The sequence below is a fragment of the Haemaphysalis longicornis genome, unplaced genomic scaffold (assembly GCF_048455015.1).
Source record: "Haemaphysalis longicornis isolate Haplotype H1 unplaced genomic scaffold, Haemaphysalis longicornis Haplotype H1 scaffold_14, whole genome shotgun sequence".
Lineage (NCBI taxonomy): Eukaryota > Metazoa > Arthropoda > Arachnida > Ixodida > Ixodidae > Haemaphysalis > Haemaphysalis longicornis.
Genome location: NW_027526245.1, coordinates 31,321,701 through 31,346,168, shown reverse-complemented (window position 1 = coordinate 31,346,168; position 24,468 = coordinate 31,321,701). Strand labels below are relative to the sequence as shown.

At 47.0% G+C, this 24,468-nt stretch overlaps 1 protein-coding gene across 1 annotated transcript in view; it reads left to right on the top strand.

Moving 5' to 3' along the window:
• LOC144165227 (uncharacterized) overlaps positions 1-24,468 on the top strand; it is a 113,429-nt gene that overhangs the window by 69,261 nt on the left and 19,700 nt on the right. Inside the window, exons 3-4 of the mRNA XM_077695345.1 lie at positions 2,388-2,487; positions 14,635-14,720. Of these exons, the coding sequence (XP_077551471.1) occupies positions 2,388-2,487; positions 14,635-14,720 (186 nt within the window). The remainder of the gene's footprint in view (positions 1-2,387; positions 2,488-14,634; positions 14,721-24,468) is intronic.

Genomic DNA, 24,468 nt, shown 5'->3' with positions numbered 1-24,468 from the left:
GTGAACAAGAACAATAATATGGATGCCGTAGGGCGTGTGAAGCATTAATTGCTTAAAACTACCCGTATTTCCACCCTGGTTTTCCTACTTCGAATACGACAGCCAGCACAATTTGCTTTCCCCAGCGAATGTATCGGGAAGCCCCATGTTCTCTTCTTAAAAACCCAGAAAGAAACGTACGCGGTTCCATCCGCTACTCCAGAGCGTACGGCCGCCCTGTGCTTCCTCCACGTACTGCTTGCCGTCATTGCCAGCGACAGGCGTAGGATTTCTTACTAATCTGGCGCTAGCGTCTGTGCGCCACACATTAAAGCCGTCTGTGTCGTCACGGGCCGCCATTATACCGTGTGCTCGCCTTAGTTTCATAATTCCAGCGTTTTATTAGCAGTAAATATAAATGCAATTCCCCAGAAACGCAAGGAAGAGTGTGTACTTGTATAATTCTAAAATAAAACACGCTGTTCTGCAGCTAACAAAATAAAAAATAAATCATGGTGTTTTACTGAAAGTCTGCTAAAACGGTTACGTCTAATATTCTGCCTACCAAGCTGGCAGTTAACAAAGATGCAAAATTTTGGGAGAAACTCATTAAAGACTGTTATTTTGCAAATATTTCAAATAATAATTTGTTTGAAAATCTCAGGAAGGTTTTATGCGCGTACATCGCCTTTGCGGTGCTTTCGTTTCGTGTTTTAGTAACAGACCATCTGCTACAACTTTCGCGGCGGCAAGGTACCCGCTCAGTCAACATGCCCGCGCGCTGTTAACGTATGTACTGCTACTGCAAAAAAGAATCAGGACGCGTGCTCTCCTTCCCACAAACTAACAGATTTACGTTGTAGGTTTTTACTTGTGTAAATATGTACTTACGGTCGCTTCAGGGCACTAGTCCTCCTCGCACTTGCTTACATGAGTAAATGGAGCTTTCAATAGCTCCCCGGTACCACACGAAGTACAACCGGTTATACCCAATTGCAACAGTACAAAAATAGGGCCAACCGGCAAAGAGAATTTTGTCCACACGAAGGTGGAGAGAAATTAACGGGAAAGACTTTCAAAGACTTTCTTGCGACCCACCGCCAGGGGGACGAGCCCGGGGGGACCCCTCCTGTCCCCCCTAGGAAAAAGCCGGATAGGGTGGGTTGCTGGGAACGGGAACGTGGACATCGGGATGGGTTATGGGAAAAAGGGTGGGAATGAGGGAAGCAATTTTGCTCCAATCCTTTTGTCTGACTCTCATCCAAGACTGATTGCTCAGCGAGGGCATCAGACGGTGCCAATTGCCAAATGTGCGGTCCCTGCCACGGGTTTCCGCTCACCCATAGAGTCCGATAACTGGGCCCCAACTGTCGGAGACAGGAAGTACCCTATTTAGTGGCGACGGCCAGGTCCCCCCCCCCCCCCCCGACCCCCAGCTCTGCGGCCGATGCGTACTAACGTCCTCGATCAACTGTCCCGCACAAGGTACTCATGAATCACCAGTGAAGCTTTCCACTATACACGGGTACTTGCAACACCTGCTTTTCACGGTCTCCGGACAATGAAAACAGCTTTCCTAGCGTGAACTGATGGAGCAAATTTCGAGTTTCCAAGCGAATTAAGCGAGAGATGCCAAACAAGTTCGGCCGTTTCGGGCAGAGCGGCTACCCCGTAGACATAACAATGTATAGTGAACAAAGGCAACCCACGAACTTGCTTGAATGCGTCGCTTGAACGCCAAGCCAGAAGCTGTGGTCTTTCAATAAGGCCATAACCCCCTACGCAGGCATTGATTCCCAGACGCAGTTGCCTGTCTCGTATACTTACTAAGAAACTCTATGGCGACAGGTTATCTGCTTCACACCTGAGATATGATGCCCTGATCTATCAGTGCACCAGACACACCACTGCGTGCTCACAAAGAATGCGTCTTCCAAAAGTTTCTCCATGTAAGATTTATATTGGTTTTAGGCTATTTAGTTTTCTTCGTTCTGTAAGGCTCGCCTGTCGGCACCGAGCCACCGCGCCGCCGCCAAAGCACGGGTGTGGTGGCGCTTAGTTCGAATTCTCCATGTCAGGACCGGTTCATGTTCTAAGTAACGTAGTATACATAGACTTCTACGGAGAAGTGGCCGGACCAGTCCATGCTGGTGGAACTATCCATGAATTCGAATTCATGAACTTCGAACTAACAACTTTACACTTTAAATAAATAAATAAATAAATAAATACACTTTAAATAAATAAATAAATAAATAATTACACTTTAAATAAATAAATAAATAAATCTTTAAGAGCAAGTTCATTGACCTTTTTTGGCACGTCAGTGCCTAGTTCTAAGGGATGGGTGTTGAAGCGGTATTGGCCGCTCTTTTTTTGACGCTACCCATTTCATTTCTCTTTTTCAGCTTATGCGGGGAGCAACAATACTAGGCTACTATCTGATGGTCACAGCACCTCGCTATGAGAACACGCGTCTCCACAAGCAGGATGAAAAGGCACTCATCAGTGAGTACAGCAATCACACTTAGTCCTTCTCAGCGTGTAGCAGCGGGAAGTGTTGTTTTCCTTTCTCTGCCTTTCCCCTCTCAAATATGGGTGGTATAAAAGTATACTTGAAGCATTTTTACCATCTGAAATGTGTACAGGAGTTCATGTGGTAGCTGTGACGGTGAAAGTTTTACATACTGCAGAACATGGCGTTTCTTGCCAAGATTTTTAAAGTGGTTCTGGGAAGATGCATCAAGCGCACGGCTCTCTTTCTGCTTACTCTGAAGGTGAAAGGTCTATACCTCGTCACTATGTATACATAATACTCGCCGAAAATTCGGTCAAGTTTAAATTAAGTGTGTGGCGATTGCTTACAGTGGATTGCCCAATATCGTGGAGCACATCACATAAACTAAGTGTTATTGCTTGACGAATACCTGCGGCATGTCAGAAAATTGTTCCGCTAGATCCGCGTCGCCATGGGAAAAAAAAAGGGGAAGAAAGGGGAGAATGACAGAGAGAAGCAAGCTCATGGACAGAGTTGCCTTCTTGAGTGAAGAGAGTGACGTTGTGAGGAAAACATGTTGCGAGAGCCGACAGCAGTCGAAACGCGGCTGGGCACCTGCCACTCCGACGCATCGGTTAGGTCGCGCGGTGTCTAGGCGGATCCCGCAAATCTCGTCACGGCTTCTATCTGTAGCAGAACCAAGTCGAGCAAGAATGTGTTTAGGGGGCACAACAGCCCATCGCGACAAGCGCGGGCGAGCGTCAACGTGATGTCACAATGAAGACGAACACGGAATACAAAGCTCCGTGTCTGCGCCGCCAAAGGAATGGGTGACTGCTCCAGATGGACAAAATGATGACGGCCACAATTGACTCTGTGGCTGCGCAGTGAAATGCCGATCGCGCCGGCCGCGCACTTTCCTCTCCCGCGGCACATGCCGCTTGCTTAGGCTTGGCCAAGTGCTTGTGACGTTATATGGCCACCCTCAGAAGCGCTGCTTCCACTGCTGTTTTGATTTTGCACTTTGGGGGTGGCAGACGACGATAGAATGGCGATGGTGGGGACGAAATGCCGATGCTGATTTAGAGCAAGAAATTTATCAGGAAGTCCGTGTCGTTGCCAAAGTGATCAGACGTCACAAGGCAGACCGTGAGGGCGCAGGAAATGGTTGGTCTAGTGTAGAAGAGATGTGCGAGAAGCATCGTGTTGCAGACTTTCGAATTCGGAGCAAGGATTCTAAGGATGAAGCAGTGGATCTTCAAATCACTTACCTTCGACTAAAATTGCCATGGAAATCGTGTAAAAAAGTTGTTGAGCCTATAAGGTTTGCCGTGTACTGAACTGCCAAGAGGTCTTTTTCAGAAGGAAAAATTTCTGCTCGCATGAGGGATGTATCGAAAAATGCAGCCAGAGAAAAAATAGACGCCGTGCAACGGCACCACAGTATAATTGAGTACGAAAATGTGCCGAACCAGCCTTTGCATCAATTACTAGCTATACGTGCAGGTAGTTTCAATATTGCGTGTTTTTCTTTAGGACAGAGATGTAGAAATAACTTTCTTTCGATTAAAGGACTAAGGCGAGGCGGGCGCGACCCTGAGGGTCGCAACGACTTCAGCCGCTCAAGTCACGCGCTCCTTATGGAGCTGGGGTCCGACCATCCCAACGCCTCAATCTACCTGCCAGGGAAATTAATGGAAGGGGATGGGTCCTCGGCACAAGCCCACATTTGGTGTTGGGCCGTGGCCCTTTCATCGCAGCGGGGGCAGCGTGAAGATGGGCTAAGCAGTCGTGATGGATGTGACGCAGGAAGGCCCTGAAATTAAAATTCTCTACACTAATTTTTCTACTCTACGCGAACTAGTGACGCTGTGGCATCCTTTGACGTTCTACAATTTAACTGTGATTTGTTGCGATAATCACTCGTTAAACCACTCATTTCGTCAGACATATTTGTTCGATGTAATTGTGAAAATATAGGGAAATAGACATCGTCACCTTAAAATATCACCATTTATACGGAAAAATGGGGCAAACAATCTACGTGTTTGCCACAAGATACATGGAACAGGCTGTAAATTCTCCGAAATTCATACATAAGAACCTAGAACACCCTGCACAAACAGCCTAGCCTACAATTAAAATGGGAAGGATGTATGCGAGCGCGCACTTTGGCGCAGCTGGTGTACTTCCTGGTACTTTTTTCGCGCTTTTTAAACACAATGAAGCCATGCTAACTTCACAACTGACAGTTTCTATGAGAATTTAGATTGCTCAAGCTACGTAAGAATGGCGGTCAACCAGTAAATATAAACTTTTTCTGCGCAAGCGGCACTTGGTGATAGCTCTAAATATCTGTGCGCATGCTCTCAGGCCTCAAGAAGATGAGGCCTTCGCAGGCGCGGAGAATTGCAGCAAAAAATGGCAGCCTCTCCACTCCCTGGATCATGGCGAGGGTGCGGAGTACGGGAGCTCGAAATGTTATCCAAGTTGCGCCCCGAGTCACATCCGATTTGAGCCCCGACCGTCATTCGATTTGAGTCGTGAGTTGCACCTTGATTAATCCCTACACGAAACTGCAACTCACGGCTCAAATCGAATTTCGCGTGAGTTTCGCTCAATGGTGGTGTGCGCACGGATGGACGTGGACGAATATTGGGAGGTCCTAAGGTACTCTGCGCCGTTACAGGCGAGGGAGTGAACCATTTGAGTCTCGGGTACTAACTCACGGTCCTAGCCTAATGAGTAAGATGACTGACACTAACTCTGTCTGGTCTACCATTCGCAGCCTCGGATTCTGCCGGTGCGTGTGTGATTTTCTGCGATTGTAAATGCTATGCGCACGGACGCAGACGGACATTGTGCGGTCCTCAGGTACTCCGCATCTAATAACGGATAGCACAGCGGACAAGAAAATGCGCGTGAGGTCAGCATGAGCCGCGCATGCGCAGTTCGGAATGAAGGCGCAGGTAATGTGGCAGGCTTACCGCGGGGCTTTTTCTAGGCGTGTATGTGAATTCCCTCCACGATCAGTAACATCGCCATACAAAGAATAGGCGCCGCGATGACAGACGGAAAAGCTTGATGAGCGCAGATTGCACACAGCCTCGATGCACACGCGTCCTTCTGGAGAAGGAAGCTTTTTTTGGAATCAAATACTCTAGTTACTAATATGAGCCAAGTCAGGCGTACATACGAATCCAGAACAAATATGTATCTCGTCGTCCTATATTTACAAAACTCGGGCCTATACCCACGACGTAGTACAGTTCTACCTGAATATATATGTGCACGACTACGTTATTTTCCGAAAGATAAACCACGTTTTATGCACGCTGTGTCGACAGCAATCTAAGTGGTACCACTGCAGTCGAACCTCGTAAAAATGCTGCAAATAAGTACAATAAATTAGGCGATTGCACAAAAAGAGAGGTCCCCTGTGGAGAGCAACGCTTGTGGTTTCCTGTGCGGGAAGCGGCCGAAAACTAACTGCTCCACTTGAGCCAAAAACACCAAGGGCTGACAAATATATATCAAAATAAAATTGATTGCTTCATAAAACAATTTCTGTTGCAAAAAGAAGAAAAATAACCCTGGATAAAGTACGTTTCAGTTCCAGAGCTTGTGTACAAAAGTCGGGGCCATTACCTCCACACCACGAATTAAGGCAAGTAAAAACTTTGGTGTCACGACCGAATCCAAGGAACACATGGGGTCGTGCCTATAGCTATTGCCCGCAATATATTTGCTATTTCTTCAAATAGCACTTTATTTAGGTGCGATAACTAATAATCGGAAGTGTTACGTGGTTACTTGTACGAAGAACTAACAGAACGTTTGGTACTATCCTTTTGCTATCGTAGCAAACAAGTGGTTGCCGCTTCACTTTAAAAACCCTTTGTAACAAGAGTAATTTATACTCGACAAACTCGGCATACAATGTACATAAAGTAACGGCTCCTCTAAAATAGATAATTTCTGTTCTGCGTCCCGCGTGGTTTGCTTGTTTTAACACAACTCGCCATGCCTTGTAAATTTTGTAAATTGCAGTATCTTCATTTCACAAGGCAGGTATACCGACAATAGCGCATGATTTGATGATTGCTTCGATGTTCGCTTTTAGGGAAGCAGAGAAACCGAAAAATCGCGTTTTGTTTGAAACACTGCAATACCCCAGTTAGTAGCGGTCACCAGATGATGAATACCTGTCGCCGGCCGGAGCACCGCTCCACATTTATACTGTACTACAAGGCCTAGTTCGAGGTAAATTTTACCAAAAATAAATTATATGTTGCATACTGCTACGCTCATGACACGTAACAAATTATTAGTGTCTAGCGAACCTATACTAAAATAAAACCTATGAAGAAGCAAAGAATCAGAAAGGATGAGAGAAAGTATGCAAGTGCACCAGAAATTACGGAAGCGCCCAAACAGTTATCCCAAAATATGGTAAACATCTACATCTTTTTAAAGCGAATTTCAAGAACAACCCCACCTAAGTCCAACAACTAACCGAGAGTGGTGTAAGTATACAGACTTTAAATAAGACTCATTCCTCGAAAAATACCTAAAATGCAACTCTTCAGGGCACTTTATGGTGGAGTTTTCTGTTGAAACGCCGGGAGAAACTTTGCATGTTTTTTACTGCCCCTCTCCACTCCTTCTTCGACAGACGACCTTAAATTCTTGTCTATAATCAGTGACCAATTTAAGGTTATCGGGTTGCGCCTCGTATGCGCGAGACAGCTCTGTTATATGCGCGGAACTCGTTTCCCAACATGCTCGACTATTCTGCACATTAGATTTATAGTGTAACGAGATAAACATGCGTTGAATGGAGCCTTTATGTAGACAGAGGTTTTGTAAAATTTTCCTTTTCTGAGAATAGCACTGAATTCTATAGTAAGAAGGAGCGTAGCCAACGGTCGACACTACGACTCCATAAGCGCCTCGCTTAAGTCGGTTGTCGCTACGATTCTCCTTTATCTCGGACGATCGATTCGCGCAGAATTTGAGGTTAAATGCTCCGAGAAACGTCATATCACAAAAAGTGAGGAATCCTGCTTGAGAAGCCCTGTTAGATGGCGATAAAGGAGGACAAGTTTTTTTTAGATGCGACGCATCTCTTGCTCTGACGCATGTCCCTCCTGCGTCGGCGTTGTCCGGCGTCCGCACGCCAGCTGCGCATGCGCGACTCTCCTCCCGTCTTCTGTCCGACAGCTGTGCGCGCAACGCTCTCACTCCGCCTCGTTATCATAAACAACAGCTGTGTACCCGCGCTTCGCTCCATAGAGTTAATACTACTGACTCTAGAGGAAAAGCTGCCCGGCCAGCCCGTGCATTGAAACTGCTACACCCGGGCGCAGCCATAATGCCACCCTCACAGCGCTGCCCGCTGTCTTTTTGCCTACTAGAGTTGGCGGCAGTAGTGGGTTCTCACCTAGCAACATACGCATTCCATCATGGTAGCCACCGTTGCTGTGAGTGCGCGGTGAAAACTTTGCTGTGCAGAAACGTTGTGTGAAGTTTTTCCTTGCTTTATTTGACTATTTACACGGAATCGACCTCGCAGAGACAATTTAGAACTTTACGTGTGAGTGTGGACTTTTAAGTCCCCACGCAAAGCTTCGTGTTCACGTTTTCTTTTAATCGGTTCTTTTCCCCTCTTTCTTCTGCCCTACTTCTTTTAGGGCCTTTACTCCCTTCTCCCTATCCCCGCCGAGTAGTATGCAGGCGGAAACATGCTGGCAAACCTCTCTGCTTTCATCTAAGAAAGAGCTGTCTCTCTCTCTCTCTCTCTCTCTCTCTCTCTCTCTCTCTCTCTCTCTCTGTGGTAGGTAGCGAACTTTTGTGCCATGCTGCCGGGTTAGATGTAGTTTTGCATTCTCCTCAACTAAGAAGGGTAGCGCGTAAATTAGCGGGTACTTCGTACGCTCGGAGAGGTAGCTTTTGCGGGTGGTCAGGGGTGTTCAGTCGTCGCTTCGGAGTTGAGCGAACGTGTTTTGTCGTGCTCCCGTGCTTCGGAGGGGCTTCATTTCGGCGGCCCATTTGCAAGTGCGGGCCGCTGGATGTCGCCCGGCTTTCGCTCTGCTGGTGTGGGCGGTCGAGTGCCAGCTTCAGCCCCCCCCCCCCCACCCCCCCCCTTCCCTTCCTCCCAGTCCCCGTCTCCAGAGCGGTCGGGACCGCCGCAGACTTCGCTCTTCGTCGCACCAAGCTCACCTCCGCGCTTCACCGTTCCCTTCGAGGCTTCTCGTCTCCCTGACGCAGCATTACGCCAACCAACAGTGTTCGTGGTGTGTTTTGTTCGACGGAATAGACCACAATGGAACTACTCTTCTCTACTCTTTGCTCACCTTTCTAATCCTTACTTTTCTCTCTCTCTTCCTATTTCCCCTACTATTCCCGCTTCCGGACTGTGTTAAATGCAGGTGAGCTCCCATGAGAGCTTAATAACATCCCCAGTCCATTTATTTTCCTTCTTCCTTTAAAAAGAAATCACTTCCCCCTGATTGCTTATTTCCCCTGACTTTTTTCCTGGTGGCTTTCCCCGTATTCGCGCATGCGCTGTTTCTGTATATATCATTTTGTGTGTGGTAAAAGAGTTCAGTTGATATGCAGCACTAGTCCTTGTACGTGTAGTCTTTTCTTTGTTGTCCCGTCTGTACAGCGCTATTTTAACGTGTTTCACACGCCTCCCCCCCCCCTGTATGCGTCAGCTGATTGGTTTCGCAATCTATTGAGGTGCTCCTTACAAATACTTGCTTTTCTAGGGAATGCAAGTTCGAACTGGACAACGCTTCCAAGAAATGCGTGTAAATGGAAGTCGTATTTGTTACTGCACTTTATGCTAAACAAACACGCTTTCTGTGCCTGTGCCTGCGCCTGTCTACGAGGACCCTGCAGCACGTGTGTCAACTTTGTTCTCCAGTTTAAATGCTTTGAGGTAGTGGCCCTTGCATTAGCTTAGATTCAATAACTGTGAAATACCCAAGCCTAATATTACTATGTTATGTGCATCATGAAACTCACTCAAGAGATTTTCTCTTTTTCTAGGTACGATTAGAAGATTTGTTATTGATTGTATGCTTGGAGACGTCACACAAGATACATGATTAATGTTGTCAGGTTACATTAGGTCTAAATTAATCTATTTAATTGCAGCTTAAACAAAACCTCAACAAAGGCAAAACAGAGACTAGAAGATATCATGTAGAACGCGCATTTCCATTCTTGGTTTGTGGAACTATAGCTTTCCGTACTTCCAACTACAAAGAAAGTAGTGCAAGTGTTCATTAGTCGCTGCAGGGCTCTTTACCTTTTAAAATTTCATGCCCCCTCTCCCAGAATAGAGAGAGAAGAAAATTGTGTCAGGAACTGACTATTTCCAGCAAAGCTATGGCAGGTTTAAAGCCAATAAACAGACAGGGTTAAAAGCCAAAAACCCTTTTTGAAGAAAACACAATTTCATGATAAAAAAAACCTAAGCACTGGAGAAGAGGAGAAGAACTAAATAAACAAATACAAGCAGAGGCAGCATAAAAGAGCAAAAATGAACACAGCAAATGCAATTCTACGGGACAGTTAGTCACGAAAGCTTGCCACGAAGAAGCAGGCACTTCAGGAGAAATTTTAAAAAATTAGAAATTATGTACCCTATTTACAGTATGTAACAGAAAATCAGACATATTTCAGTGGTTTTAGACAAGATGGAGCTGAAGTAGCCAAATCAGTTCTTGCCTTGAAGAAGCAGAATGAAGTGATTAAGAGAGGAAAACAGTCACAGGTGCTGTAGGAGTGTTACCAGCATGCAGCATCCTTCGTTTGCCCATTTTGTCATTTTGCCTGCTTGTTTTATGCCTATCTTTTTTTCGCCCATGGTGCTGTCTGTACTGGACATTTCGACGCCATGTTTTTTTTTTCTCCCGAATTTTTTATCCTTTATTTTATGCCAGTCCTTTCCTTTCAAGTTTCTCGTTCCCATTTCCACATGTAGCACAGTCAGCTGGACAGTTCTTCTTCTTTCCTTGGTTAACCTCCCTAGCTTTCTTCTACAGTTTCTTCCTTTCTTTGAAGTCGCACATTAGGTCATCTTAGCCTTGCTCTTACCATCGCAAACTTCCCTAGAGGTTTGGTGGTATTACTGATGCTGAAATAAAATTGGTTGGATGAGAATTGCTTGTAGATATGACCCTCTTGCTTTTTCTGTGTTTATTTTTGCTTGTTCCGGCAGCCAAAGAGTAATGTACGTAGAAAAGTAACTTGTGCGCAAGATTTTATTGGGCTCAGTTTGCACAAATAACTTCTCACGCCTCAAACAAAACCGGTGGAAGGATGAGAAGGCAAGGCTGGCAATGTTGCCGGAATTCGTTGCCGGAATTGCGACACGGAATATGTTCTGTGGTGTGAAGCACATGATACACGGGCTGATGGCCTTGTGATGGCCCATTATTTTTGATGAAAATAAGAATGCTGATGACCACAATATGAATGAGCATTAGCCAGAACTTTCATAATCAGCTACAGCATTACTGGTGCCCAGCTTCGGTAATGGAACTTCGTCATCATGCCTGTTGCTGTGAGCACGCTGGAATGGAAATGTGGAAATTCCACAATGTCTGGTGTGACACTTTTGTGGCCACCGGTTTGATGCTGGCATAAATAAGAAGGCTGTGCTACACATATCGAATTCCTTCCATCTATCGCGTATCGCATTCGCATATCGCATTCCTTCCTTTTATCTAGTGTATACAGCTGAAGAACGTCTCCAGGTGGCACTGGCTGAACCCATACGTGCAGATGTAACTGTCGCAAATAATAAAATTGAGAGTTCAATTCATTGTCGGCTTTCTTAATGACTGCCATATGCAATGCACATTAAGTGTCTGAATACTCTATATTAGCGATTGATGGTCTCATGCTAGGCAGTCTGATTCACCTGCAATAGTTATGTTTGGCAGCTGTTTCAAAATTAACCACATGATTGAACTAATGAGCGGCGATAACAATTTATAGGTACACTCAAATTAATTTACTTTTCAAGGAAGACGTATATCCTTCGTCGACTTCGCTTTGCACAAAGTACATGACGGTCCCATCGCGACCCAAGAAAGCGCATATGTGTGTTACCTCAACATGCTTCCTAGGCGGTTTCGGTTGACAGACAGATTTCCGGCCGAACCCGCAGGCATTTTAGGCAAAACCGCTTGCAGGCGGGGTGGTTCTGATAATTGGGCGTGAACAGAAGTGGCCGTTTCCGTTCATTGGCGAAGGCACCCAGGGAGGGACAGAATAATTTTTTTAACGCCCAACCACACGGGTGCCCATCTCACATGAATGAAGTTTACTCCTCCCACCTCCTCTGTGCAGGTATATACATGGGCCATATGGACCATATGTGCAGGTATATACATGGGTCTGTGTCGGTAGCGCTGTTATTATGAACATGTACCAACTCACCCAGTCTTCCGTTTTAGCATCAAATATATTCTCGAAAATTTCAGATTACGTGTTTCAGCGATCGAAGGAGCATGCTCCAATCGCACACATGCATACAGGAGATTTCTGCACCTACATTCGGGTTTACCTTTCGGCTTCGCCTTGTCCTCCTCTAGAAAACCACCTTATTGTGCAAATAAAGTTACCATTATTATTATTAGCTGGCGGTTGTTTTATCTCTGACTCAAGTAAAACACCGTTCAGTGAAAGTATAACAGCACCCGTAAACAAGAGCCTAGTTATACGCTAGGCATGGTAAAATGTTTCGTACATTTGTTTGTTTTTAATTTACAAATCATGTACGATCAAAAGGAGCCCATCTGCCCAGAAATGTTTCGCGTAACATGATATGACCGGCTGACGGCGAGTTAAAATCGGCAGCAGCCACTACGGACATGTGGAGAAGGTGTCCTTGAAGATAGGCGGCGGCGGCTTTATTCCGTATCGTCGGCAGTCTTCGCAAGCAACGAAGTGACACAGCAGCCACTAAGGCGTGTTAGAGTGAACCTTTGTAAATTACCCCCACATGAGTGACGCTCCTCACAATATACCGAAACTGAGTTTGGCGCCTCAGCCCGACGTCCTCTTTTTGCTTAATATTTCATTTATTTTTGTTCGTCAAGCATGGATGCTTCAAGAAAACTAATAAAAAGCATATAAACTTGTAAAAAAACTAAATTATTGCCATGAAAGTTGCCTAGTTTTAGCTTAGGGCCCTACATTTGTGCCTCATTTTCAAGAAAAATGGTTAGTCATATCTTAAACTACTGATGTGGCAACTACAGCGTGGCATCATGGCGGCATCCGTGTTTAGGCACATTTTTGAGCCAGCTTTATCCGCCTGCTTCGCTCGCTTCGCTCCGCTGCTGTCACGCAAATGTGCGCATGCGCGACTGTCCTCCGTTGTCTCCTCTCCTTGAGGGGTTGTGAATATAAAGCGGGTATCGCGCTGCGGCGGTTCAGTCAGCGCTCTCTCTCGTTCGACTTCGCGTCACTTTGCTTGACGACTGCGTGCTTGACTTGATTCTTCCAATGAAGACGTGATGGAAGCGACGGTCCCTTCATGAAAAGTAAAATTACGCCCATCTTCCCGCGTATGAGAACACCCGCATGTGATGGAATGCATCATACGCGTTCACAACACGTTTCACCCGATTTAGAGAATCAACCCAATGGAAACGCCAATTGAACCCACCGATGCGTCGCATCAAACCACGGTTCCCTCGCGGGAATATGGGCGTAATTTTGTCATAGATTCAAAGACCAAAGTATATTCTATTTGCTTAATCACTACTTGTCAGTTGTTTAGTCAGAACATCCCCTCTTGCAGAAAGCAGTATAAAATTACGTTATCGAAAGAAAGCACAATTTTTTTCCTCCCCACGCCCTGCACGGCACGGGACTGCAAACGATGTTTTAAAGAGCAATGAAAAATTATTCAAGCGTCCGTTATTTTCAGAAGGGAATGTGTCACAAAGTGTCAGATTAGTGATCCGTTCAAAGCATGTGCGGTTTTGATACCATGGTCTCAAGAACAATAAAACAAGCATAAGGCCGCGCGCATTGGCTTCATGCGCTGCGAAAGACATGCGCAAAGAATGAAAACTCTAGTCCAGGAATGCGTGGCACATTCCTGCAAGAAGAAATGAACGGTTGCGGCAGCCTCTGTACTTTACTCGCTCAAGTGAACATTTAGTGTGCTCGTTTACGGGCCTGAAGTAAACAAGGAACTGTGTCGTTAAACAGTAGTCGGTTTTCTTTGCACAGTACTATATTATGCATGTTTACTCAAGATAACACCGAATCCAAGCTAACAAAGGCTCCATAAAAGTGACCATTTAGTGCTGAGCACTGCTTTTCTCCATAAAGGTTAGACAGCACTTGTGGTATTGCGGAAAGTCTTTCAAAAGGCAGAGCGAAATTTAAATGGCACACGTGTAGTGGTGTTTCAGCTTAATTCTACTCCATAATATGTTTTGATTCGTATACGTAACCAATTAACGTGCTACTGAAAACAGAAATAAGCAAGAACCTTATCAGATTAAAAATACCGGCAACCTACAGGAGAGTACATCGGGAAAACAGCGTTACGTGTTAACTTTAGCTAAAAGAATACAGTTACAACGTGGAAAATACGAAAAGCGGTAATCTAGGAATACATTGTAGAGACTGTGCTGGCTGCGAGCCCATGTTCAATAAAATAAGCATAATTGTATAATATGCTCATAAGCATAATATTGTATAAAATAAAGCATAAATTCAGTAGGGAAAAATTGGAGACTCATGAAATAGCAAACAACGAAGAAGACAGTCTAAGCATTCCTTCTGTCGCGCTATCACAAAAAGACATCACCTATCTAGACAGAGTATGAACACATAGCGGTAGTGATGTCGTGGCGGATTTGTTATTTTGTTTCCCTGTGTTATGTGTCGGTATTCTTCGGTGCCTTGATTTCTGCTGTCTTTATATACGCGACGCCACAGCAATAAACTTCAGTTGTTAGTCAGCGCATGTCTGTCGTGCTCTCCCTATCATCATTGTTTCTTGTTGGGGCTGTGAATTCAAGAAGCTACTCCAATGAGTGTGATTGCCTGCGTTCACAACTTCGCTGAAAACATCGTGTATTATAACTTTCAACTGTTTCTTTCTCTTGTTACAGACCCTCACTACGTAGCAATAGCCATGATAACAGAAAGCTGCATAGAAATTTTATTCTCCATCATACTTCTCATCGGTGTTATAAAGGTAAGCTTGCAATGTCACATCTGTAACTTTTTTATGGTGGCCAGCTGCGTGAGAGAGCGGGAGAGAGAGAATATATCTTTATGTATGAGCTTAAGTGCTCCTGACAGAGTCCTCCCCAGATAAACAATCAACAAAGCATTTTCGCTCGCGATTTTAGTAATAATAAGCGATTTAGTAATAGCTTCAGTGAATAACTAGCTCCCAAAAGGAATTGGCGTACAAACGCACAAATACAGCTTCACGGCGACACAGTTTCACTCCATGGGGTAAAAATAGGATACGCGACGTTGGTTTGCCAAGATAAGACTTGCCCATCCAATTTTATAAGCAATCACAAAGTCGTCTTCACTGGGGAAAAGGGAGAAGTCGAGGGCGCACGTGAGCACGGGCAACGAGATCAACAGGATTATTGGCCGTTTCATAACAGAACGAAGAATGGTTGTTTCGTGTAGGTCATGGGCTCTCGACTCGAATAAGCTTTCGCGATGTCTTTGGTGCTGATCCGCTCGGCCAATTGGCCTTCAGAGCATCACCGGCATGCCTTCGCCGATCGACCGCCTTCGCAAAACCCCAGGCGTCAAGAGGATCGACATTACTTGAGCTCTGACGCTCTCGACAGACTTGCTGCAGCAGCCCTGTCTCGACGCGGCAACCCTAAGCCGCCACGGCGATTATATCGTGCAGCGGGAGGCTGCGCTAACTGGCATTAACGAAAAGACTGCCGATGCAACGAATGATGACACGCCTGAAGAACAGGTCGAGGGAGTGACAGTGTATACCCGTACAATTTCATCGCTGTTTGTCGGACACGAGTTCAACTTCGAAATGCGCCTCAGGATGCTTCTGTTCCCGTCGCCGGTGAAAGAAGTGTGGCAACCACACCAGTCCCTGATCCAGCGGGTGCGTCGCGAGGCCACGTGCATGCGTCACGCCATTGGATGGCCACACTTCTCAAGCTTCAGGTCCCAGCGTTCTCGGGGAATCGACGTAACTGGGAAGCATTTCGGGTCCATTTGAATCTGTCCAGTCACGAGAATAACGAGCGCTCCAAGACAGAAAAGATTAAATGCTTGTCGACGTGCGTGACCGGCAACGCCAGACAAAGAGCACCAGACCAACAAGCACCAGATATAAACAACTGGGAAGCACCAACTCACGCCAGAATGCGCGGATGATGATGATTGTTGGAGTTTAATGGCGCAAGGCCGACGAGGGCAAAGAGCGCCAAAACGGTGGTTAGGTATGAAGGATGTAACCGTAAACGCTAAAATCATTCAACAAAAACAAAAGTGAATACAGTAAAAGACAATGAGGATGGCTGGTGTAAAGGGCCAGGTTGTGATGGTGCGTGGCATGATATCGGGTTTAGAAACAACTACGCGTGATAAGAAATGAGGTGTAAAAACTTGATGTCACTAAGAAACTTAAAGGTGCGTTGTACAGGAATCATGGGATCCTCCACTAAAAACAATGCTGGGTGGAGTGGAATGTGTTGTCTGTAGAGGTCAGCGAAGTGTTTCTGTCGTGTTGTGTGGAGTGCTTTGCATTGAAGTAGCACATGGATCACGGATAGGCCGTCTCCACAACTGCTACACAGGGGTCTTGGAGATCCCGTGAGCAGGTAGGAGTGCGTTGCATGCGTGTGGCCTATCCGTAATCGAGCCAGGGTAACTTCATTGTGCCTGGTGTGTGTGTCAGTGGTGTATGTTCCCAAGAGTGTCTTTATAACGTGTAGTTTGTTGTCTGCCTGTTCATTCCAGTGTGCTTGCCATGTATTGCGGAGGTGTTGTCTAATGTGTGACTTAACGTCAGTGTACGGTATTGTTGTTATGTCCACTGTGTTTGCAAGTGCAGCAGCAGCGGCCATTTGATCTGCTGTCTCGTTTCCGGTGATCCCCGAGTGACCTGGCACCCAGCGTACGGTCATTTCGAGACTTAATGCATATGCTGACATAATGGTTTTGTAAACTAAATGAATAACATTGTTTTTACAAAGCTGCTTAGATGACAATGCACGTACTACACTCAAGGAATCTGTAAAGATGATGGACTTAAGAATTTTATGATGAACTATGTGCATTAAAACCAGAAATATGTCAGAGGCTTCAGCCGTAAAAATGCTGCTTTTCGAGTTTAGGGTGTTAGATACCCTAAAATCAGGTCCGTGCGCAGCACATGACACCATACGGGCTGTTTTTGACGCGTCGCTAAAAAATTCTGCACACTTGTAATTATCTTGAAGGAACAAGAAGTGCTGAAGAATTACAATCGTAGGTACTCGTTTTTTATCAATCGCTACAAACGACAAATCGCACGACACGGGGCGAAGCTGCCACGGTGGTAAAAAGTCGGAAAGGGTTGATTTGTAGGTTTCTGAAAAGGTGACAGATAATTCTGACACTTCCGGTCTCATCCTATGTGAGAACGGAGCAGAGATAGATGGACGATTAAGAAGTTGGGACATGGATGTATCACAAATAAATGGTTTGAAAGGATGGTGGGTAATTGACGAAATTTTAAAAGCGTACAGAAGATCTATGCATGTTCACTGATGATCTAGGGACCATTTATCGCACTCGACGTATAGGCTTTGTACGGGACTTGTACGGAAAGCGCCCGACGCGAGGCGAAGCCCCAAGTGAAGCACTGAGTCTAGCATTTTCAGCGCTGTTTTTGTTGCCGACCCATAAACCACGCTCCCATAGTTCAAGCGGGACCCCACCAAGCTTGTGAAGACACGTAAGAGGAGTTGCTTGTCCGCGCCATAGGAGTGGTGTGAAAGGACCTTAAGTATGCTTATTGCTTTGTGGCATTTAGGTTTTAGTTGTCTGATGTGAGGGATGAATGTTAGTTTCTCGTCTAATACGACGCCTAAAAATTTGTGCTCCTTTTTTACAGGAATCAAGTCACCATTCAATTTAATTTCAGGGTCGCGTTGGAGACCGCGCCTCTTTGAGAAAATGACGCAGGTACTCTTTCCAGGATTAATCCTAAAACCGTTATGATCTGCCCAGCGAGCAAGCTTGTTTGCCCCAAGCTGGATCTGTGGTTCCCCTGTGGACATATTACACGATTTAAATATTTGTACGTCGTCCACATACATCGAACAAGAGATTGTTGGTGGCAATGCCTTCCGAACTGAATTCATTTTGACTATAAACAAAGTGCAGCTCAAAACACCACTTTGAGGCACGTCATTCTCCTGCACGTGAACGTTTGAAAGTGCCGAACCAACTCTGACACGAAATGTTCGTAAAGATAGGTAACTGGACAGAGTGTTCAGCATGTTACCAGATATACCAAAGGATTTGAGGTCTCTAAGGATGCCATAGCGCCATGTAGATTCATATGCCTTTTCAATATCAAAGAACACGGCCATGCAATACTGCGTATGTAGATAGGCATCTTTAATGTAAGATTCTAGCGCTACTAGTTGGTAATTTGTAGACCGCCCCGCCCGGAAGCCTGCCTGGCAGCTCTCGAGAAGACCATTGTACTCAAGAAAGTACACGAGTCTCCTGTTGATCGTCTTCTCGAGAAGCTTGCCCAGGCACCTTGTGAGGGCGATAGGTCGATAACTGGCGGGAGAAGAAGGGTCCTTACCCTCCTTCAGAAACGCCACTACAATAGCCTCCCTCCAAGATTTTGAGATGTGCCCCGAAAGCCATATGTTGTTGTATAGGTGTAGGAGTGTTACAAGTGTATCTGGGTGTAGGTGTTGTATCATGGTGTATGTAATCTGATGTGCGCCTGGAGCTGAAGGTTTACATGTGCTCAGGGCAGCCCTCAACTCGTAAAGGGTAAATTCAGAATTATAACTAGATTTCGACCTGTTATTGTCATGTAGGGACTTGTTTTCAGAAGTATTTTTATGTTTCAGGGAAGTGTCTGTGTAGTGTGTAGAGCTGGAAACATGTTGGAAGTGTCGTGCAAGTGCGTTAGCCTGGTCTTCGAGTGTGTCTCCTGTTGTACTGACCAGGGGCAGGCTATGTGTACGTTGTCCTTTAAGTTTGCGTATTCTTGTCCATACCTTGTGTGCATCTGTGTATGAGTTAATGGATGTAAGGAAGGTGCGCCAACTCTCTCGCTTTGCCTCACGGCGCACACGTTTTCCAAAAGCCTTGGCCCGTTTGAACAACAAAAGATTACCCGACGTGGGGTACCGACGGAGGATACCCCACGCCTTGTTCTGGGCCTCTCGCGCCCGCCTACAGTCCTCATTCCACCACGGCCTCCTCTGATTGCGCGGGGCACCAGAGGCGTGGGGAATGGACTTCTCGGCGGCGTTGCGGATGTGCGCCGTGAGGAGTTGGGTAGCTTCTTAAACGTGTAGGTGTTCAATGGATGTGTGGTGTAGTTTAGATGTTTCTGTAAATGTACTCCAGTTCGCTCTATCTTCATTGAATCTGTTATGGGAAGATGAACTGTTCGGGCCTTTACCTAAGTATGTTAATGTGGTTGGGAAGTGGTCACTACCATATGGGTTAGAGCCAACGTCCCATTCTAGAGATGGAAAGAGTACTGCAGAGCCAATCGCCAAATCGAGGTGTGAATGAGTGTTGTGTCCTATATTATGGTATGTAGGCTTGTTTGTATTGAATAGGCAAGCTCCCGAAGATGTTAGATATTTTTCGGTAAGGCGACCTCGGGCCCCAAAGAGAGTTATGTGCGTTGAGGTCGCCTAAAAGAATGAAAGGTGTGGGTAGCTGATCCACAAGGCCCTCGAAATCCGAGCTCAAGAGCTGGAAATCAGGAGGGATGTAAACTGAGCATAGAGTTATTAGGCTATGGTACGAATGGCAACAGCCTCAAGGACGGTCTGTAACAGGATAGAATGACACGCCAAGGACTTTCGGGCAATGATGGCCACACCCCCGGAAGATGTACCACCACCATCCCTGTCCTTCCTAAATACCTGGTAACTATTCAAAAAGTTTGTATGTTTGGAATTTAAGTGTGTTTCTTGTATACACATGACACTTGGCTGATCGGAATGCAGTAACTCATAAACATCATCAAGATTTTTAAGAAGGCCTCTGCAGTTCCATTGCATGATATTTTCTCTTCCCATTATTGAAGTTTAGATCTACTGGAGCATGTGTGTGTTTACGTGTCGGCTTTCGGGGCTTGTACTCTTGGAAGGGGCTTTTTCATTTTCTCTACTGACCTGGACGCCGGAGCCCGTTCCTTCTGCTGTGGTGCATGCCGGAACGGCTCGACGTCTAGGTCGTCATCTGAGGGCAAGGGGGTGCCCAGCGGACTGGGCCCCCTAGACTTGGACTGGGCACCCTTTGCGGTGCCCTTCGTTTTGGCCGCGACCGCCGAGGGCGTCAGGAGCGCCCCGGGTGGCACAGGCGGTGCGGCGGAGGTGGGAACTGCTGCGGTTTCCTCCAGCTCCATCTCCTCCGGGCCCTCGCATGTGCTTCGGGCCGGTGGAGAGGAGGAAACACTGGGTGCAGCAGCATCCCCACGACACGTGGTTGCCACCACAGCCGCTGCTGGCTCAGCGAGCGGTGCGGAGGCGGGTTGGGCTGCCTGAGGCAACCCAGAGAGGGGCGGGGGCGGGACCAAGTCCGACTCGCGGTACTGGGTCCCCACCGAAACAAGACGCCGCTCCGCCACCCTGCGAGCTGCGTCGGCGTACCTCCCCAGGGGGAAAGAGGCGAACCTCTTTCGCGCCTCAGGGAAGGAGATGTTCTCGGTTACTTTCACGTGGATTATCTTCTTCTCCTGGTGAAACTTCTCACAGCTGCGGGACCATGCCGCATGCGGCCCCTGAGAGTTTGCGCAGGTGAAGGTGGTGGAGTCACACTTTTCAGTGGGGTGGTCGTGTGCAGCGCATTTTGCGCAGGTCTGTTTGCCGCGGCAAGAAGTCGTAGCGTGCCCAAACCGCTGGCACTTGTAGCAGCGGCGCGGGTTAGGTATGTACGGACGTACACCACACCTAATGAAACCAGCATTGATGTGCTCAGGAAGTTTTGAACTGCTGAATGTTAATATTATGTGCTTTGTTGGTATTTCTACATTGTCGCGACGGATGGTGATTCTCCTGACAGCTGTTACGCCCTGATCCTTCAGGCCTTCCAGAAGGTCGGTCTCTGTTTCACTTAGCAGATCTGGCTGAGATATCACCCCCTGCGAGCTGTTGAGGCTGCGGTGGGGTGTGACAGTGATGTCCAGATCTGCCATGCGGGTTTGGGTCATGAGATTTGTGGCTTGCTGCTGCGTCTTGACTTCAACCAACACTTCGCCTGTTCGTAGTTTTTTTGCCTCAAAAGATTTTCCAATGATTCCTTCAAGGAACTTGGAGATGAGGAATACAGATTGGGAGGAGACGGGTCTATTGATTCAAGGACCAAAAAACGGGGATAGTTGTCATGTTTCGGAACGTTGATAGTTGGTAGGGGTGGAAAGGAAACTCTGGGGGGGGGGGGAGGTTTGAAAATGCCATATCATACATGGGAAAGCAGGGAGACTGGGGTACTTTCTCCTTTGACCTTACCCTGGTAGTCAAAGAGGTCCCGGAGCTCCCTGCCTGGTAGACAGGCAGGGAGCCCATCGGCCGGAGCTTGACCAAGGCTCCGACGGCCACCGTTTACGGCTTCTTCCCTTCACCTTAAAAACACATCACCACGGTAGGTCACAGCTTGTGTTGGGGGGCTCGGGGTCCGCGGTATCGCCAGTACCGTCACCATGAATACTCAAGGTGCCCCGTGCGGGGAGAATGCGCGGAGATACTTGCTTCAGGAAAGAAGCTGAAACGCCTGCCTTCAAGTGGCTCAAACAGCAGCGGAACCCTTATGACGACAATTATACCGACAATTCTCACACCGTTGGCTCGACCCTGAAGTAAAGCAAGGAAAGAGACGAAACCCAGCTGTACGATCGGAAGGCCGGGAGGAAGGCTCATAGGCTAGTAGTTCCTCTAGTAGTTCATCTAGGAAGAAGAAAGTGAACCGGAGCCTCTAAAGGGATGATAATTGAAAGCTCTTTAGTACGTTGCGCATGGGGTCAAGGGAGGTGGAAAAGGGTGCTTGAAGACCGCAAATTCCGAAGTTCATTATGATTCTGCAGCATCCTCACCACTTTCAAGATAGAGCAAAAACGATCAAAGCCCATGCTAATAAAGGTCATTGCACCACTCCATTGAACATCAAGCGCACCCCAAGAAAAGAGGAGCACGGGAGCAAGTTATCCTACAGAACTAAGAGCTAATCAACAACAATAACGCAGGCCTTGAGGACTGCACTATTAGAAGTGTGAATAGGGGGCATACGAGAGCCAAGGCAATCGAAAACGTCCCGAGAAGCCGGAAACATATGGCCCTGAAACAAGAACGTGAGGGCAATAATAATGACAGTGAATCAAAACTCAAAACCGAATCTAGGTTTCTGAATCCAAAAGACGGCTTTAAGATCGGTAGATGAGCTCAGCCGACCAGCACAAGACCTAACCAGACAACTGATAGCATAGTTGAAGTCAGGGGCATCGCGATCATGCTCGACGAAAATGCACCGCCAATGTTGTCACCGAAAATGCCCCACCAAATGCACCGATGACGGCGTCGATGTACAATGACCGGTCACGTGTGAAGTCGTCCAGTGCAAACGTTTTGCCTGTTTAATGCCGCCGCCTGGCCACTTTGGGTCCACAGAAAGATGTGGAAAAGGAAGAAGACGGCGAAGGCAGCGTGAGAAGGGGCAAGAACATGTGACTGTTCCATCGGGGAAAACGGAGCTGATTATTTGTTAAAATAAAGGGAAAAAACTCAGATTTTACGAAGTGGCAGCATCGCTAGAGGGCAATAACAGCGGAACCAGTGTTGCGGAGTTAGCACTCCGGAATTGGAATCATTTCGGATTCATTCCACCTTTTTGAGGCGCCGGGATGGAATGGGAATAAAATGAGGACAATGGCTGGAGGAATGGAATGGGAATGGAATTAAGCGCATTTTTTCCGGAATGGAATGGGAATGGAATAGTGATTTTTAGACGACGACATCAACATCCCTGGCACTGTCCGGCTACTTAATTAGTCAGTGGCGACGACTGTGTCGGTATATCTCAAATGGAGCACCGGCGACGAAAACGAGAACGTATACCCGGCATCTCGAGTAACCTAATCCCCGCAGCCTGCGGCAGCGCAGGTGCAACTGAACTTGGAGCAGCGCAGGCGCGTTTGGCCGCCGGGCCGGTGGCGATGTTAGGTCCGCTCTTCGTGCTGTAGCAGGCTTTTTGAGGCATAGATTTCTCTGTAAAACTAACTTCCCGTGGCGCCGATGGCAGACCGGCGTGTCAGTTGCAGGCGCCATGTGCCCAGGCCAGCCAGCGGGGAGTATCATCGAGAAGCAGGAAGGGGGTGATACGAACGGCGCGCATCCGAAGCCGCGGTGTTTCTCACAGCAAGTAGATGCTGCGAAACCTTGGAACTAGCAATATAAAGCATTCACGCATGAAACATGAAACAAGGAGTCTGCTTGGCGTTCTCCTCCCACCCTCCGTGCCCGGCGCGCAATGAATAGCGTTGTAGCTTGTGAGCCCACCTGGTAGGCATCTATCGGGAATGCGGCGCCAACCTGAGGACATTTTGTCCGTCTGTTGCAGCGGGGCCCCGGGGCTTCAGCAAATCAAAACCAAGGCAGTAAAAGTAAAATTGTGGGTGTGGGCCCTGCGTGCATGCCCGGCACCCACCATAGGCATAAGAAGCGAGCTTCGGATGTGTTACTGAGATTTCTACGTCCACACTGTGGTACGGTAGTAGGCAGCTGTGATATACGATTGTATAAGATATTAAATACGACAATGCGGAAGACACAGCTGCTAAAGGGCGTTTGTTTCTAACAGTTGCGGCTCCAGCAGCGCCCCCGTTTGCGAGTGCTTTGACAGCTCTCTGCAGTGAGACACCGTGCTTTGCTTCGATCCGAAAGTGCGGCCTTCTCCTCCAGTTGTTCCAAACTGGTTCGTAGTTTGGTTACTGTGTTTCTGTGCATGAGGCCTTTGCGCCCGGAGTAGAAACGTACCTGATTACTGAAGCCTTAGTCGTCGGCGTGAAAGTTGGAGCATCGCCACTATTCAGGTGGGGAGGCCTCATTTCAAAATTTTCTTCAAGTCCTCGTGCATAGTGGTGGCGTGTTCACGAAAACAAACTGCCTGATCATACTTCTTTATTCTGGCAGGGCTCTCGTCACGATATGGTTCTGTCACTTTAAATTAACGGCTCATAAATAATGCCCTGTATTAAACGGATTGGGCTGAGGTAGCGCCAGGGCAATAACCAAGCGAAATGGAGGTCAACGTGGAAGCGGTGGTGACTTTTCTACTGTGAATGCAAAACTGATAACGGTTTTCTGTGACGCTGCCTTCCAGTCTCTCGCATTGGTACAGTAGCGTTAGTGCTCAATGCTCTAAATTCACTTGAAATCATTCAAGTAAGCATTTAGAATGCGCATACATGTGAGAAAGCTCCGCGCGACATTCCTGTGAGTTATCCACAGTACACTAATTACGCTGGTATGATGGTGCGCAAAGCAGATAGCACGACAGAACGCGACAGACTGTGCAACGAAACTGACATCAACGTAATAGCTGCTTCACCTCGCGTCGCGCAGGAACAAACCGTTAAAACAAGCTAACATGCAACACCAAAATGAGTAGCGGAATCCAGCTACTTATTATGTAAAAACTGGCAGTGTGACACTGCCCCCTTTTAGAGCGAAAGCTTTCTTATTGGGACCAATAACATTGTGTCA